This window comes from Cataglyphis hispanica, chromosome 16 (genome assembly GCF_021464435.1).
Source record: "Cataglyphis hispanica isolate Lineage 1 chromosome 16, ULB_Chis1_1.0, whole genome shotgun sequence".
NCBI lineage: Eukaryota > Metazoa > Arthropoda > Insecta > Hymenoptera > Formicidae > Cataglyphis > Cataglyphis hispanica.
Genome location: NC_065969.1, coordinates 3,226,260 through 3,244,751, shown reverse-complemented (window position 1 = coordinate 3,244,751; position 18,492 = coordinate 3,226,260). Strand labels below are relative to the sequence as shown.

Below are 18,492 nucleotides of genomic sequence, written 5' to 3'. Positions count from 1 at the left end.
GTCCATTTACAAAGAGTCTGCAACATGTCTATAAATTTACCAGATTCACATTTGCATGATCATGTACCGCGTTATTATTTTCAAATACACGCAACATATATTGTAGAATAACCGGAACATCATTATTCAAATGATGATTACTGTGTGTTTCCACTTCGATGCTGCCCACAATGATCGACGAAACTGAATAATCGTTTCGGCAGCAACAAGCGGATGATTGACCACGACACCATTAGCATTGTAAATTATCTCTTCTATGTTCGTATGTTTATCAAAGAAATTAAAGCGTAGTTCAAAACTTGCTAAATAAAAACAATCTGAATGTCCGTGTAATTTGTTTACTTTTATTACGGATGTTCAATCGCACAAATATTGTATTAGTAAATATAATCTTTCGGGTGTGTTTAGTGTGTGTTTTCCTTAGTTCAAAAAATGATTTTAAAGAATAAGAGATATATGTTTGCCTCTACAAAATCATTTAAAAGAGCTGAAACATTACTATGCATATTACGGATTTATAATGAAATAAAAAGATAAAAAAAAATCGCAAAAAAATATACATGGGCGTTGTCGAGCACGTTGGCGAGCAAAAGTGCAACGACGACCCACACGGATCTCACCTTACATGGAAATCTGAATGACCAACAAGTTATGTTAGTGATGACGAAAAGGATAACCTGTGCATCTAATTTTAGAGCATACAAGAAAACACCGGTTATAGCAAAAACATCTTTACTCTGTTCCCTATTAAATCAATTATTCACGTAATTCTTATTTACATCTTTAGCTCGGAAACTCGTTAACTTTTGATCATAAAATTTATCGGTATAACTTTTAAAATAATTTAATACTTCACTAATTCTTTCGGAGGAAAACAGGACGCTAATAGTTTAATATATAAGAGAGATATATTAAAAATTTATTAAGATAAAACATCTATATCTATATTTTTCGAAAAAATAATAAATGTGACATTTGTTCCGGATGATTTACCGGATGATAGACATTTTATTGTAATATCTTAAGCAAATGCCGTCCGATTGTTTCACTTGAAAAAAAAAAATCTAATAGTGTTCTAGCGATTTATCCTATCAACAAAAAGGTCATGTTGAGAAGAAAGGTACGCTCGATTTCACTAAAATGAAAGATGACGGTATGATCGTAAACATAGAAGACTTTCACCAAATTAGCAAACATTTTGCGTCGTGCAGATTTCCTTGCATCGTGTTTCGACAAGTCTCGAAAAATGTACGTGACACGAGCACAAGATCTCGCGCTTTCTCGAAACATTCGTACGCGAGATTGAAGCAAGATTGTTTATCAGATCACGAATCATCAATCATATGTTCGAGAGATAAATTTATACATCTTGATATATCATACATTTTACAATTTTGCTGCAATTATAAATGAAAATATTCTTTTACATCAATATATATATATACTTCAAGCATAAATAATTCTCTGAATAAACCGCTAGAGAAATTCTTTAAGATATATCATATTGTCATTAATTGACATTTGTAGTTTCTCAAGATTAATTTTATACTTTTAACCTTTGATAACTAATCTCTCCTTGTCGTGTGAAAAAAACGTCATTTTAAGTATCTTGCACTTATGCTCTTCAATGCAGATAATTTAAAGTGCTCTCGCGTGTTTTTATTAAGTTCCTTGCTATCAGCGCTGCACGTATATCTGAATCATCGAAGTTGAAAATTAACGTTCAAAATCGACTCTAATTTTTATGCGTAGCCAGTGTGTGTTTTTGTTTGACAAAATCATTACGGTTCACCTAGTTGCTCGTTTCCGGTCAACGATCGTTAGAAACTATCGCAATATCGAGGATGACACGCGTGACGCGCAAAGCGTGTCTCTTCGCGGGTCAATTTTGGCCGGTTTTGTATGCCAATAAGCGTCAATTTTTTATAACGGTACTGACGGTGATCGGTCAATCATCTCGGATGTCGTCGTACCGTGAGACGGAACCGTTCCAGAGCCGTATGACACGCGGAAAATCGCGCCTGTTCGTCGACCGTGAAGTCTACATGTAGGTAAAACGCATCATGTATAAAGCACGTGCAGCGCAGACGAGATTGAGGAATTTCGGCACCCCGCGTAGAATAACAACGCTGCACATTTCGTCTGTGGTTGAAGCGAGTAGTAAGAATATGCATAAGATAAAAAAAACTCTATTATTTCTCCCTTCAGACTTAATAATGTAATATAAATAATATGTAATGTAACTATTAACGTAATATTATTTTTTGCAATTATGAAAAAAAATATGGGCAGCATCATTAAAAAAAAAAAAAAATTTAATGTATTTAAAATAAAAGTATAATAAAAATACTAATATCTCTTCTACAATATTATATTATAAAAAATATAAGAAAGCAATAGATTTTTTATTTCTTGAAGGCTTAACTTGAAAGAGTTCATATTTTCTAAACCTAACAAATTATTCTCATATCACAGCCTTTTTAACATTGCCATTAAATAATTTCAAGTATGAGACTAAATGAGAGATGTATAAATTCTTCATAAATTAATTTAGTGATGTAATAAGACGGTCTCAAACTCATATTCGGAAGTGACCATATCGAGTGCGCTGTATATAACTGCGTGGATCATATAACTCGTGTACAAAAAAACCGAACGTTGATAGAGGAAGGAAGCGGGGAAGGAGAGGTTCGTCCGCAAAAATGTATACTATCAATCTCGTTGCGAGCGCGTAGGATACTGCTCAGGGCCGAGTACTATTATACCTCCCCCTTTTTGTCTTTTTCTGCGGGAAACTTGTTTCAGGAAATCCGCACAACTATCGTCTATGGGACGAATAACATGAGAGAGAACGCAGGTTGTACCGTAACAATGTAACAGCCAGCCGAACAAAGGTGAAATAACGGCATTCGACAATAAAACAATTTTTTGATCTATCACGATTTGCCGCATGTAAACCATGTCAATAGAATCTTACATATTCCTATTTTTACATAATAAAAAAATATATTAATTTGTTAAAAAAAATGTAATTGATTGTATAAGAAAAATGTGTGATCCTTCTTTATTAAAATAATAATCTAAATAGATTTCTAAATCTAGCACATGTTGATACTTTTTAATTGTATAACTTTTGATCAAAGTATATAATATTTATAGAATATATTAATTTTTACTATATCTCTTTTAAAAGTGATTTATCAGTTAGCATCATTTATCGCGTAATTGATTATCAAATAAAGAAGTACGATTAATGGATAATTCTCGAGAACAAATAGATCTTAGATATGTCCAGGTTTAAGCGAATGGAGCAGTGATGTATTTCCTCTATTTGTTAGCGGGAGTATCATAACGTTTCGATGACTAACGCGTGAGACTCTCATACCATGCAAGGCATGCCGATGACGTAAGCACGTGCCAGAAATGTTTGTCTCCCCTCAATGTTACATGAAAGCAATTTTCCCGATAAGGCTCGCAGTTATTTAATAATATAAAAAAGTCCATAAAAAATGCTTCATTAACATAAATAAAATCATTCAGAAAATATATGCGATATAATTTTAGCTGAAAGCAAGCAGATATTAACATGGATATAATCTCGATAAATCTAGAGCTCCACGTTAAATATCATTTCACAATATATTTATTTACATGCCAATGACATGTACAATTTTTTATCTCATAAAAATGTGAATTAAAATTTTAAGTTAAATTAGAAGTTTCATGCCGTCTTGCGATTAGGCTGGAAAATTCGACAGGATCCCTCCCATTTTTCTACGCAAATTATAGTCATTACGATGTTGAAAAGATACACGGTATAAATGTTCCAACAAATACATTCTATATCTCGACGGCAACCCAATATTTAGCGTACGCATTAATGGACCCCGGTATTTCCCACACATAAATACAAGTCGCATAGGATTGCCTTAACAAGGATTGATAAATTTTTATACTTTCCCGTGTAACAATCCTCAGCCGGTTTTCTCCAGCCAACAAACCGATACATTTTCTCTGGTCGCTCGTGGGAATGCAGAACAATGCAAAACGTAGGAACTGCAGAAACATTTCATATCCATTAGTCTCGGATAACAAGATCCCCAGCTTTATCGCGGCAATAACAGTTTAATCATATGACAATCCACGCGAACGACGACGTTCACCAATGGACTTTCATAACCATATCTATATAATTGCGTTATAAAAGCGGTATTACGGCATACACAACTTACTCAGCTCTTCTACTTATCGATGGCATCATCGGCCTTTCACATGATTCCTGTCACATTTCCTGTCTCTCTCTCTCTCTCTCTCTTACTCGAGATGGGTAAACAAAACTCGTCATTACCTGAGCAGCAAAGCTTCCTTCCTCCCAAATCGGATCATCCCATCCGCCCGAGGAGCCCGAGGAGCCCCTGCGACCCGGATCCCACGAGTTTCTCTTCAAGTTATCCAGAGAATCCGTCGAAAGCCGTCGCCGGTCGTACGAGCCCCTTCGGCCACTAGAAAGCGGCATCGCCGACTTGCCATCCGTCTTTTTCAGGCTGCCTGAACTCGTCGATGACAGATCGCTGCTCAGGGTCACGTTCAGATTGCCCCTCAGATTTCCATTGGAGCCGGCTAGGCAGCTCCTTAGGTTTCCATTGGAACAGCTGCGCGCCTTGAGATCGCCGTTCGACGAGCTAAGGCCGGTCCTCAGATTCGCGCGATAATCGCCGGAAGTCGCGACGAACAGGCTGGCCAAATTCGGGGCGGCAGCGTCGCGTCTCGTCGTCCCCGGCCGCTGAAGATTCGTCATCGACTTGGCCACGTAATCTCGTCTCAGCGGCGAATTGTAATTAAACATGGTGTCCTTTTTGAGGCAACCCATGGAGCGACCGATGGGATCTTTTCGCAGAGGCGAAGCGCCGATGGTGTTCGAAAAGAGATCCTTCCTGGTGTTGTTGATGGCGCTCATGGACGATCCCAAAGGATTCTTCCTCAGGGTGCTGGGAAAAGTTGAAGGATGCAATTCTTTTTTGGGCGGCGACATCGGCATTCCCGGAGAGCCCCTTCTGGGAGACGTGGCGGCGTAATTGTAAGCGTCATGACGTCCGAAGGAATCTTTCCTGGTCGCGTTACCGAAAGATCCTCTACGATTCCAGCAGTTCTCCTTGGCATGCTTGCCGTGCACCTCGCAACACTTATCGATCTTGATCTCGTGCTTGATCAACTCGGGATTATTGTGCAGTTGTTCCAACTTGACGTCCCTGAAGAGCTCCTCCAGGCGACGTATGGCGGCTTGTTGATGCGCCGACGTCGACATCGTGTAATTACGAAGAGAAAACGCTCTCTCGTCGTGAAATCAATTAAAGATCACTATCTTGTGTGCTCTCAAATCTTCCGGATATATTCTCTCGGTAAAGTGTTTAATATCCGACTTTGCAAGTACAGAGATTCCGCGTCTCGCTCATGCATCACATAATTGCTCCGGACACTTATGTAGGAATTTGTTCGGAATTGTCTCGCCTAATGATTTTTATGACAACAGGATGCTAATCGCAGAAACACCTCTCGAACTCGATATATCAAGACGAAAGATATCCCGTCTCGATCTTGATGCTCATGGACCATGTATTTCGTCGTAATCTAATAATACTTCCGCATAACCGTAATAGCAATAATCTTTCAAGTGCTTTAAAATATTATTTGATGACAGAAGAAATTTCCACATTATTCATTGTTCTTTTAAAAAAATTAAAAAATTTTTAAATCATATATATAATTTTTAAACTCCCTAAATCCTTTCTAATTAAAATTGATCGGCCGTTGACAATTGCTTCTGTATGTGTATATTGTGCCTTGTTGCAATTTTATATGGAATCGCTAACAAGCCTGTAGCGTTACAATGTCATATGCAGATGGTGTCACGAGATAAATTTAATTCTCTGATATTGCTGTCCATTCGATACGCTTCCGTACTCACTTACAATTCGACACCACGTGTGAAGGGATTCGGGATTTTCGGTTTTACCTTCGCGGTTCGTTAAGTGACCGGCATGCACGCAACGTGGTGGGAGCGCGATCGTGGCTCGTATGGAAACGCGTGTGCGTCGTAATACACGTCCGATGAGGTACTGGGGTACCGTGATACGTGAGAGACCCGGTGCCTCTCGAAGGAGCTCTCCGTCATGCAGAGATCCCCACCAGACCGATATCTGTGTATGTGTGTATGCCATTCGTTCAAAGGCGAAGTATCCATATTAGGTCAAACCTTATGGGTTTGGTTTGTCGCGCAAAACTGCGAAAGAATCATCGATATGACCCTGGTCGAATCGGGTTGCCAACGAGAGCGATTGTATTCTTTACGATTGTATGGCGCTTTGCTATCGCGTCGATACATCATGTGACATGTCGACGATCTCTGAACTATCGCGATTTTCTCGTACAGTGCAATATATCAAAAACTTTGACAGCATATTAAAAGTTGACATATCTTTAACTTTCTTTCGCAACGTGGGAAGAAACAAACTGTGTTCGTGTTCAAAGTATGATTTTGAAAGGATGATAAGTTGCATGGTGAATACTTAAAAATCTTTTTAGATCTATACAGACATACAAGATATCGTACGTTTTATGCGGAATCTTTGTAATCCTGAGCCGATTACGTCAACCAGTCGATTAAAGAAGAGAAAATTATAGAGCAATTATTTCTTAAACCTTTAGAGCAAGACCGAGCGGACAAAAAACAAGATAAGTGGAATCAAAAGGGAAAAAAAAACGAATTTGTATTAAGCAAAGTGCAATTATATTAAGTATTAGTATGTATCCTCCGCGTAATTAATCAAATGTGTAACGGACAGATTCATAAATGTAGCACAAATATAGTACATCACGGAGAAATATAAACGGCAATTTTTCAATCTTAAAATGAGACTCGAGCTGATTAAGCATCTCTTTTTGGTGAGATATACGATTTCAATTTTTGTTGCAACACTGAACGCCACATCTGAATGTACAAGGAAAAAACATTTGTGTTTCAAATTACTGCGAACTAGAATGGCGAATGACTCATTCTCAGTCCATGCAAACACCGATTTGCGTGCCTTTCAGAGGAAAAGAATATGATTTTTTTCATGTATAAAAAAACACAGATGAATATCACGAATTGCTTGTTAAAGGAAAACTCAAACATAAATAAATCAGTTTATAAAATATAATTTAAGAAACAAAAATATAAAGATAAAACAAAGAGACAAAAAAATCATAAAAATAAAAAATAAAAAATTCTTTTAAATATAAAGTACTTTTTTTATATATGTGTATTATAATTTTATTTAAAAATATTTAATTATATTCTTATTATTTGTTTCTTTCTAATAAAAAATCTCAATATGATACATATTCAAAATTTCCATAATAATATTTTCACCGAAAAACAAAAAAATTCTCTCGTATGAAATTCATTATCAAATATGATATGATTAATATGCTGGTTCTGGAATGTTTTCATTATCAACTGTTATTGGCTGGCGCCATCTACTCCTGATTAACGGGAAGGCAGAGTAGATATTTAAGAGTATAATATCTCTCCGGCAAATGTGTAGAATCATTCTTTCATATAGCCGATAAGATGGAGCTACAATTGCGTTGTACTCTATAGAGACAACATGTACAGAATGGACTGCAGCTGTATTTGCATACCGCACCGTTATGCAAATAAGATTTTTGTAAACTAAAGCAGCAATGCTATAAATTTAATCTATATAAAAACAAGTTAATTTATGATTGCAATATATAATTTGTCTAAAAAGAGATCTTAATTATACAAATAAATTATTAAATTAATTAAAAAATTACTGTATATTAATATAAATTATTTTTGCATTCACAATTAATTCAAATATTTTAATAATAATTATAATAATTATATAATTAAAATATATTAAATATAATCTTTTTATATAATTAAAAAATGCAGGATGCAATTTAATCTTCTCGAAGAATGTTACACTTAATACATTATGAGAACATCTGATGCATGCTTATCCTTTCGAGAATAAAACCGTCGCGAAATATAGTGCCGCAATCATAAAATTTTATCGCGCATATTGCAACCGGTGGTCGGTTGCAAGTCACGTATTGTAAGAAGGGAACGCGCGCATGTTTGCGGGTTATCAAGTTACCCGGCTTCTCTTTGACACCTACACGAAGAAAGAAGTGGTGGCCCGTTCACCTTGATGGCTGATGATAAATAGCGACTTCATACGTCAAAAAAAGGGTACACCCCATTGAAAAAGCTTGCACAAACACGCGGGTCACGTTACAAACGTGAGTTCACGTGTCGATTGTTACGTCTATAAAAGCGTCTTGAAAATTTTGGAAGAGCACGCACGCTTCAGGCTCGATTAGATCACTCATCTAATTCAAATCATTTTGATTTCACGGATTTACTCTTATAAATAGTAACGACCATGAAGTATACCTCTACGCAATTATCGGATGACGATTGAATGATCTCGGAAAAGCGCCCACGGAATGCCATTTTTGTCAATAATACGACGCGTCTTCTAATTATATGCGGCAACACGATGATAACATCGGCGCTCTTGTATTTACGTGCATTTGCATTCCGCAGCTGCGTCATTAGCGTCAACATAATCTAACATTTGATGAGAATGGGCATTAGAATTTCGAGTGTAGGTGTTCAGAAGTCTCGTCGGATTATTGCATTATCCGCTGCAATTTATTTATGGAACGTTAATCGATCATAGAATTTTTTCCAAATTAACTTATATTAAAAAAAAAAAAAAAAACAATAATTAAAAAACTTTATTATAAATCTAATTGTTAAAATAATATTAAAACTTAAAATAACTTAAATTTCAAAAGATGGGTTGTATTATGAAAATATAATATGAATAGTATTAATATGTAATAAGTATTATGAAAATATAATATTAAGTACTTTAAATATAGTGATAATTCAATAATTAAATTTTCACTAAAGAGAAACCGCCTGCAACAGTTGTCTAAATCGAGCACACTGTTGATTTGTATTTATGACGCAAAAATCTCAGATGCATACGAGGTTCGCGAATGTAGAACGCGAATGGATATTCACGAGGTATGTCAACACGAGCTTTCATAGCCGATCCGCAATTCATTAGATTGACCATACAAAGACAAACGGATGAAACTGAGGAACCGGTAAGCTGCGGCATACTTATGCAAACACAACGTTTCAATCTTTGTTATAGTTACCGTAGTTTCTCCGACAGTTTGATATATTGCACCGTTGTTGCTGACGATGTACCGTGCTTTTTACGCGAATGAAAGAAACAAGTAACTGGACCAACCAGACCCTCTCCCAGCTCGCGAATGATAAATAAGCGTTCTAAGTAAGACATGGCGGTGGAAAAAATCGCGGTAAATACGCATTAAAAGGATAGCGGGAATCGTAATAATCCGTCTCTTTGATGTTTAACAAGTGATGCACCGGGAATTATAAAATGCGTCGTTTATAGCCAGCGAGCTTATCCGCACCTAGCTGACGTCACGGCACTTCCGCGAAATTATTATGTTACATAATGTGATCGCATCGATATCGAGGCCAGCTTAATCCAGAGCAGTAATATGTTTCTTTTGCGAAAAGATAAACTTTTCGATCTTATCATTTAATTCATCATAGATGCTTCCCTCATCAATGCAATTAGTCACAAAAATATACTTCATATATTCAAGATAAATTAATGTTATAACAGCATGTTATAATAGGATTTTGATTGCAGAAAATAATCAAAATCCGCGTTATAAAAAACAATTTTTTTTCTTGTAATAAAGATTATTAAAAATTATTAAAAGTGTAAATAATTTCAAATCAATTTCTCACGTAAACTCTTCAGTCGTATTCTGTATTCTGTAATTTCAAGATTAAGTTGATTGCAGGAATGATTGTACGCGCGCGATAGAAGGAGAGAAGAAAAATATGATAAATAAAGATCAAATGTAAACATTCATCGTTATTCTCCTGAAAAAGCACGTTCGCGGTAGCCGAATGGCATCATTTGTTTATTTGTTATTATTCATGGTAAATGAGCCGTTATTTGATTCTATTTTTATCACTAGTACATTTCCGACATATCGAGAATAGAAACAGCAATTGACATGTAAATTTTCAGTTAACACTGTATTATTGTTGTATTATATTGCGTGGAAACACGCAATTTCATATTGCAGACATGAATCGAATATCGCATATTCGAAAGACATTAACGCAATAAATCGCAATATCAAGAACGACAAATTTAAGATCGATATTATATGTATACATAGATTTTGAAGTAATATAAAAAATTAAAATATATATATTAATAACATATAATTTAAAAAAAAAATCATCATGCTCGATATAAAAATACGCTTCAAGAAAGTAGATAGACAAGCAGAACATAATACAAAATATAAGAAGGAATAAGGTCTATTGAATCAGAAGAAGAGAATACGGAAGATTATCCCGCAGCTAATTGACAGTTGAGGCAATTACGATCTTCAATTGACAATTTCTTAATAACCACGACTAATCAATAACGAGAAGAGAATTAAGCCATAAATAGATCAACAATGGAGAATCTATATACTTCTTATAAACAACTAGAAAAATCATATTAGTTAATATAAGAATTATATAAATTGCAAAATAATTTATAGAGAATTTATAGAAAAATAATCTATTAAAAAAGATATTACCTGTTAAAAATACCAACATGAGAAATTACATTAAAATTTTCATTTTTTCATATCACTTATATAAATATATACCAAAAAAAGAAAACAACTTTTTTTGCTTTGTGATATTCAATTTATGTGAGATAATTTTAAGCCTATAATAATTCCATCTTCTAAAAAAAATTCGGCAATTATCATTCATGATTATTCAAGTTTATACGCAATATCCCGTTAAATATTTATCGACGCACCAGTTTTTTATTGATCATTAAACTCCTGTTCGGCGCAGGGGAGGCGCGGTAACAAGCTTAAAATTTTTTATAAGTTACACCGGAAACGATATACAGGGAGACTTAGAATGACTTTACGTGCCCGGTATTTTAATCGATTCGCGGAAAATGTGTGCGAAAGCCGGTTTCTCTGGCGAATAACACTATAAACGAGTTATAGGTTTTACGTCAAATTCTACGGAAATAAGGAAGGACGGATAGAAAACTAGCGAGTCGCTAGCTAGTGACGAGTTAACGTGCAATTTTTATAACAACAGGACGACCGGTATATTATCATAAATGTGGTGATAAAATGATGATATAAGTTGAGACGATGTATCGATATGCTTATGATTAATGATCAAATGATTAATTATCGTATTAAATAATTTAACATTATAAGTGCAATATTGCACGTGAAGATTAAAGTAGCCAGAGATTTATGAATATAAAATATAATGCTAAAATAGACACAATGCGATATTTAGAAATTGACTTACCTTTGATTTGATAATATCATAATGTCCCTCCGACATCCTTGAATCATAAATGCCACCTGACATCGAGTTTTGTCTTCTGCAACAATTAATATATGCTCACGTTGTAAAATAAATAATTTTACAAAAAGATATAAATAATATATGAAGAAATGGAAAGATATAATAAATATATAAATGTAACATGTATAACAATAACAAAATATGAAAATTTGGAATATAAATATATTCGTGAATTAAGAAACATAAAATATGGAAAAGTAACAAATTGAAAGGGATTTAAGAATTTATTGCCGCGGGGATCAGAAAGAAGAATCAAAAAGAAAGAAAGCCATTCACTGTAAGCACTACCAATATATTAGATGAAGCAATGCTTTTGACAGAGCCATAAATTTTCGCTTACGCTTCACAGCAGGATTAAAGAAAATTTTTTACGACGATGTAGCATGTGAGAACTTACGCGATTGGATCTGATCCATTGATCGTGGGCTTCGGCGACTGGATTCCAGACCGGACAGGTGTACTCGTGTGAACCGGAGAAGGTCCTTTGCTCCCCAATGGCTGCTTTATGCTGCAATTGGCAGAATGAATACATGATAATTCCCAATGGCAGTCAAGTCTCGTCAATCTCATACACGCGATCATAAATTCTTTTAAAAGCGCGAGGAATTTATCGCACTTCTACAATCGCATCTGTCACTTATTAACTTCCCATTTCTGTTGACATTTTCCGTCCCGACCAGTAATTTCCATGCTAAGCCGATATAAATCCAGCGAAAGATCACGCGTTACACGCAATAATTGCGTATAATTGCTAGACATATAAAACACGTCTGAATTTGAGAAGCAGACAAATGTAAGTCTGAAAATTTACATTTTTTATCCGGGAAAAATCCGAGATTCATGACTTTCGAGATAAACTAAAAAATAAATTGCGTGTGAATTATAGGAATTTAAATATAAAATAATACATAGATTGTTGATGTTTACTTAATAATTTTTGTTTAAAAAAATTAAAAAAAAAATATTTTTTATTGTAGCATTAAATTATTATAGCTAATATATTTCTTTCTGTTTCTCAGAATACAAAGATTTTCTTTATTAAATCATTACAGATAATTCGCTATATCCTGTTAAAGTATTCTATTCTTTTTTTGCTTCTAAAGAATGGGTCTGGGAATTAACCATGACCGCGATTTTCGTACATCAAATAGAAATGAAGAAATCCTAGAAGTTCCCTCGATTATTCAAGCAACACATGATTTATTGGGATTCGTTGTTATTCTCTGACTTCTAACATAGCCGTCTTGACCTCTTCGAATTTACACTCGCACCTTCTGGCGATGCACATACAAGGGATTAGGAATTATCTCCTAAGTGACTTATGCATGAACAGCGTGTGAATTCGCGAAACGTTATTTAAACGGTATTTATGCCTCGTGAAAATGGATATACGTAAATTTTTTTTAAAAATAATCTGGCATCTTAATTTTCTAAAAATCTCTTAAAACTTTTTATTGGCTACAAATTGACGTAATTATTCACGTCGCTTAAAAGCAAATATTATCGCTCTCGATAATAGTATTTGACGTATAAAACAGCTGGCAATTTTTGGATATAACGGTTTGATTTACCGACATATCTTGTAAATCGCTGAAACAATCTCCAGTCGATCATGGTCTCAGTTTTCGTTACCGTTATACAAAATCGCGCTGCATCATGGCGCGTGCTGCGTTCTCAATCGAGGTAACGTTTTCCCATGCGACATGAGCTCTCAACGCAATTCCAGATTTTTATTGTAAGCGAAGCTCTTATTAGTTGTACAATATAAAGGATAAAATATTCGTGGAAATCGTGACGATATTTAATTTATATTAAAAATTATTAATTATTTTCTTTGTTAATATACATTTGTCAATATTAATAAACATATAGAAGCATATATACACGGATTATGATATGATTATAACGAATCATAAAACTATAAAAAAAAAGTCATAAATTATATTTATCAATCTAAAAATCGCGATATTGTATTATTATTAAATATTTTAAAAATTATTTCATTAATAATCTACAAGCTCAGGTATATTTAAAGCTGTCATTTTTTTAGAAAAAATTACAAATTAATAAATTGATAGCTCTAAATATATCCGCGAGCATAGATTATTTAAGAAATAATTTTTAAATTTTAACTTGTTCTCTCGATATATTAAATGCTAATTAAAACTGAATTATTTCAAAATTTTATGAAATTTTCAAATTTATTTATTTGATATTTTTCAAATCTAAAATATCTAATTCTGTCAAATAACTATACCGCAGCAAATATGTCAGTAGACTAAACTGACTAAACGAACATTATTTACCGGCTTATGCAGGGCGGCGTGGAACCAACGCTTCTGAGACTGCACGTGCTACTGTGACTGTTCTGTTTACTATAAATCGGCCGATTGTTAGGAGGTTGCACGCAGATCCGTTCGGCGATACGAAATCGCGGCGTCGTTGGTTTGTGATAAATCATGCTTCCTGGCCGTCGCAAATCGCGACTTCACGCCTGCATCACGCCACAAGAGACTCCCTTTGCGTCAACGAATGCGTTGAAATCAAGTCACGATCGAGGTGTCTCTCGCGTTAACTAAATCGGAATGCACTTGGTGATCGAACTCTCTTGGCACCGCGAAATGTCAAAAAAAAAGATAAGACGAGTTCAACGCCGACTTGACCGCTCGGGAAGCCGCGGAATTCGCACTCGTTTTATTATGCTCAAGAAATACAAGCGGTATGTTGCACAGTTGCAACTACGGGCGATACCGGACCGATACTGGCTGACTAGGCGACTCGACGTGCAGTATCGCGAGCTACAACGACGGTAGCGGCGGAGGCGACTATGATTCCGCCTGGCAGCAACATTAAACTCTGACTGAGCTCGTCCGAGCTGTCGGCTCCAGCTCCGCTCGTAATAACAAAGCCTATCAGGGGCCGCTTTGATTCGCGGTGGCTTGCACGCGCACGCGACGCATTCACGGCGATCAGCTGACGCTGACAAGCGACACGGCGCGACCACGAGAAGCGTAGAAAGTTTCACATAAGCTCTTTAAAAGAAGCTCGCAAACGCAAATACGGAGATAGGTGAAGAATAAGGGGGAAAAATGCGGCCCGCTATTTTCGCAGAGTAAATAGCGTGTCGACATCACTCGCTCTCTTTCGCGCATTTTAATAAAAAATAGAAAGTTGAGGAAAGGAACATGGAAAATGATTATAGGTGAGCGGCAATATAATGAAGCAGGAGGTGTTACGATTAGATGACGAGGTCGTGCAGGAAGTTCGATTTAAATAAACAGTTCAAGAATGTGATAACCTAAGTTTGTTAAATCTGACGAGTCGCAAAAAATATTATTTTGAATTATTACATGACAGATATTACATAAATAAATTACTTCAGAATTTACTTAATTAGTATTTAAAGCATCGGTATAAACGGAGTAATATCTAAAATAATTAGGCAAGAATAAAAAATAGTTTTTACAATATTAAAAGTATTTAAATTGTTATTTACCATTAAATTGGTATTTCTGCTTAATCAATTTGGATCAATTTAGAAAAAGTATAGAATAAATCTGAACATCTTAAGATAAAATACAAAAATGTAATTTTTTAAGAGAAAATTTATAAGAGAACAAATCAACATTAATAGAATTTTTTTTATCAATTTATACTACTTTCAGTTGCATTAAATAACTTTCGAATGAAAAAACAGCAAATACGATCGCGCGAACAATCGCTTTCGAGAAGCAACATCTGGCAGATGTCCCGCTTCAAGAGACAGAAACTACGAGCGCCTCACAGTTATTTCTCGCAGTTGAAGTGATACACGCGAATTATATTCAATTTCACATAACAGCCTGCGCGTATCGCTACACTTTCTGCCTTACATCAGAAACGAACACGAATTCCTCCTATGAATTTTCAAACGTTGCTGGCGCAGTCCATACAATCGGCAAGAAAATTCTCCGTTCTGCTTTCTTAAAATCACACGTAGGATTTCATATCCTCGACACAAAATATTTTGGTGTCAATGCATTAAATAATATATTCTTGATACATCTTTTTCTTTTTACGATCTTATTCGTTTTTTACGATCTTTATTCGCTTGCAATCTAGTTTTCACTTGCTCCGAAATGTGTTACTGTTCATGCTTTTATAAAATATGCAGTTTCTAATAATGCGATTGCGTGTATACATGTTTGCAAGTATCACTTGTGCAAAAGTTTATCTCCTAAAAAATTACTACACTGCTATAATATCAAATAAAATAATTGAGATGTTTATTTAAATATGTTAATGCAATAAATTTTGAATAATCGAGAGAATTATTTTTTATTATAATTATTAAATAAAGAATTATCAAATTTTAATAACTATATTAATTATTAATGATTATTTTTATCGGAAAATTAACGTTATTTTCTTTATTTAAAATTTCTATTAATCTTGATTAGATGGATTCTTCTGAAAATAAACAAAGCAACGTTCCAGATATTATTTCGCAAATTATTGTTCCACATCGAGTTTATTTATTATATAAGTTTGCAGATCGTTAAAAAAAATTAATTAATACACTTACATAAACGCATTCTCAATAGAACATACAATTAAAACTTATATAACAAATAAATCCATCGCTGTGAAACGATGATTTCACTTAAAACTGATTTTTATTCATCTTTAACCTACAACACCTGGAGTATTCAATGTTAAACGAGGCTCTTTAATTCGAGAGAAGAAGAGAGACCGTATCGCGATTACTTCGTATTCCGATGATGTTTCAACAAAGCCTCGTTTGTTACCAATGACGGCCACTCGCGCGTTCTAATTACGTGCTGCATCTCGCCGTATACGCGCAAGTAGGTGACTGCGAACCAAGAGTGTCTCATCGATGTGTCAAGAGAATTCGTCTCTTTAACGTCATTCCTTTCCGTCGAACAAAATAATTTCTTTTTTTGTTATAAAAATTCGACGCGTTATAACTCCGTTAATAATCGACGGTAAAAGTATATTTGCCTCAGCGTATTTCCAAATATGATAACGCTTAGTTGCAAGTAATGTATAGTAGAAATTAAATTATTAAAAAAGACATTAATGATATAAACAAGTAATCCGTCATTCTTATGTACGTGGACTTAAATTTTATAATATTTTATTTTCAAATTACTTTATAGATATTTTTAAAAATATTTTTTTTATATTGTTACTTAAATTTATTCACCAATTTTATTCGAGTAATTAAAATTAGAATTTTTTAAATAATATTACGTATCTATTTTTAAGAATTATTTTTATTTTTTAAATTTTGTTTTATACCTAATTAAATATTTTTTAAAGACTCATATTTTTTTTAGTGTAATATATATCTATATTTTATATATTTTTAATTTGCTGACGTCAAATTAAACAAGAATTTCTCCAATATTTCATAGTTCCAAAAATTTACATAATAATTCGAAATAATTTCGAGAATTAGTTTACATAAAAGCAAACATTACTTTTCAGCCATACTAATGTTTCGAAAAAAGACAAGATATATATTTTACGAATAGCTTTATACGTATATACATCATCGAAAACGGAACCCATCGTCCAATAAATCTAGCAAATCATCAAGAATAACCACGTTTGTTGAACTCGCCAAAGGATCAAGGGCTCCCATTTGGCCTGTATCTCGACCGCGAAACATTGCCGTCTAAATACGCCGTATTTCGCTGCTAACGAAGTGCCTGACACTCGAGGCTTCTTTGGACCGAGTTAATTTCTCGACTCATTCCTCGAAAACGTCAATGCGACTGCTAACCAGTCTCATTGTTGCGTTCATGGAACTGTATTTTATTACTATATATAATTAAAAAAAAATACTATTTATTTAAACACGATTAAATACTTGGAAACCTCTTCGTAATGCACGAATATTCTAAGATGACTCTTTCAATTTAGCTGAAGTCATGAATTGCAAATGAATAATAAACAATAATAATTTTATTACTAGAAATTATAAACTAAAATTTTGATTTGAATTATATACGTAAAGTTAAAATAATATAATTATTAATATTTAAATAATTATATTAATTTATATTTTATATAATACTATATTTTATATCTGAAATTTTTATTTTTCGTGTGCATCGTGTTTGATTTTTAATTAGAAACATGCAATCTTTTTTAAATTCAAAGTGTTTAATTTATACAAATGTATATGTATATAATGTATATAAATATTCAAATCAGGTCTAAGTATAAAATGTTTCATGCATATTTTACAGTCACGCGTATGAATGGGACAATGCAACCATAAATATGTATGGTATGCGCGTGAATCACAGATAGAGCGAGATCAATGGCGAAATTGTATAGGGTCACGATTTTATGCTGTACATATATTTATATGCATCCGGTATCCGGTTCGAGCACAATATTAGCGGTCGATGCCAATGAACCGTGATCAAATTCTAATTTCGATTATGACATCGATCTTTCGATGAGTAATGCTCGCTTTTATTCGAAGGTTACCTCGATTGTGAAACAACATAAAATGAAAATACGTTAGAATCATTTCTTGAGATTAAAGCTTCAATGTTTAAATTACATTATCTTTAAATAAAAATTATGGAATCTTTAGGAGATCAATTTTAAATAATTTGTTTAATTGTTTCAAGTATTTTAATAAGTACGAAAGAAATATTAGATGGAGATATTATATATAAATACTTTGATATTTATATAATAAATTTTTAAAGCAAGATTAGTTCCATGATAGTCATGACAAGACTTAATCAAGATTTTATTTTTAGAAGTAAAAAGATGAGACTGAAATATAAGTTCTTACTTCGAGAAACAGCATAGGAGGTCGATACCAAACAGTTAAAACAATCAGTTTTTCGATTCTCATGTTAGGGTAACGCTATTTGGATCGACAGTACATTACTGTACATACTGATTTAAATCTATCTAAATCTAAACTA

The 18,492-nt window shown here is 33.9% G+C and overlaps 2 protein-coding genes across 7 annotated transcripts in view; one reads left to right on the top strand and one right to left on the bottom strand.

Annotated features, from left to right (window-relative positions):
- Positions 1-18,492, bottom strand: part of LOC126855504 (WD repeat-containing protein 47) — a 64,027-nt gene that overhangs the window by 23,501 nt on the left and 22,034 nt on the right. For all 6 annotated transcript variants that reach the window (XM_050603219.1, XM_050603217.1, XM_050603214.1 and 3 more), the window contains 2 exons: positions 11,934-12,044; positions 11,477-11,552 (listed from right to left, as the gene is read on the bottom strand). In XM_050603219.1, the coding sequence (XP_050459176.1) occupies positions 11,477-11,552; positions 11,934-12,044 (187 nt within the window). The remainder of the gene's footprint in view (positions 1-11,476; positions 11,553-11,933; positions 12,045-18,492) is intronic.
- LOC126855512 (uncharacterized) overlaps positions 1-18,492 on the top strand; it is a 179,140-nt gene that overhangs the window by 152,849 nt on the left and 7,799 nt on the right. The window lies entirely within an intron of this gene.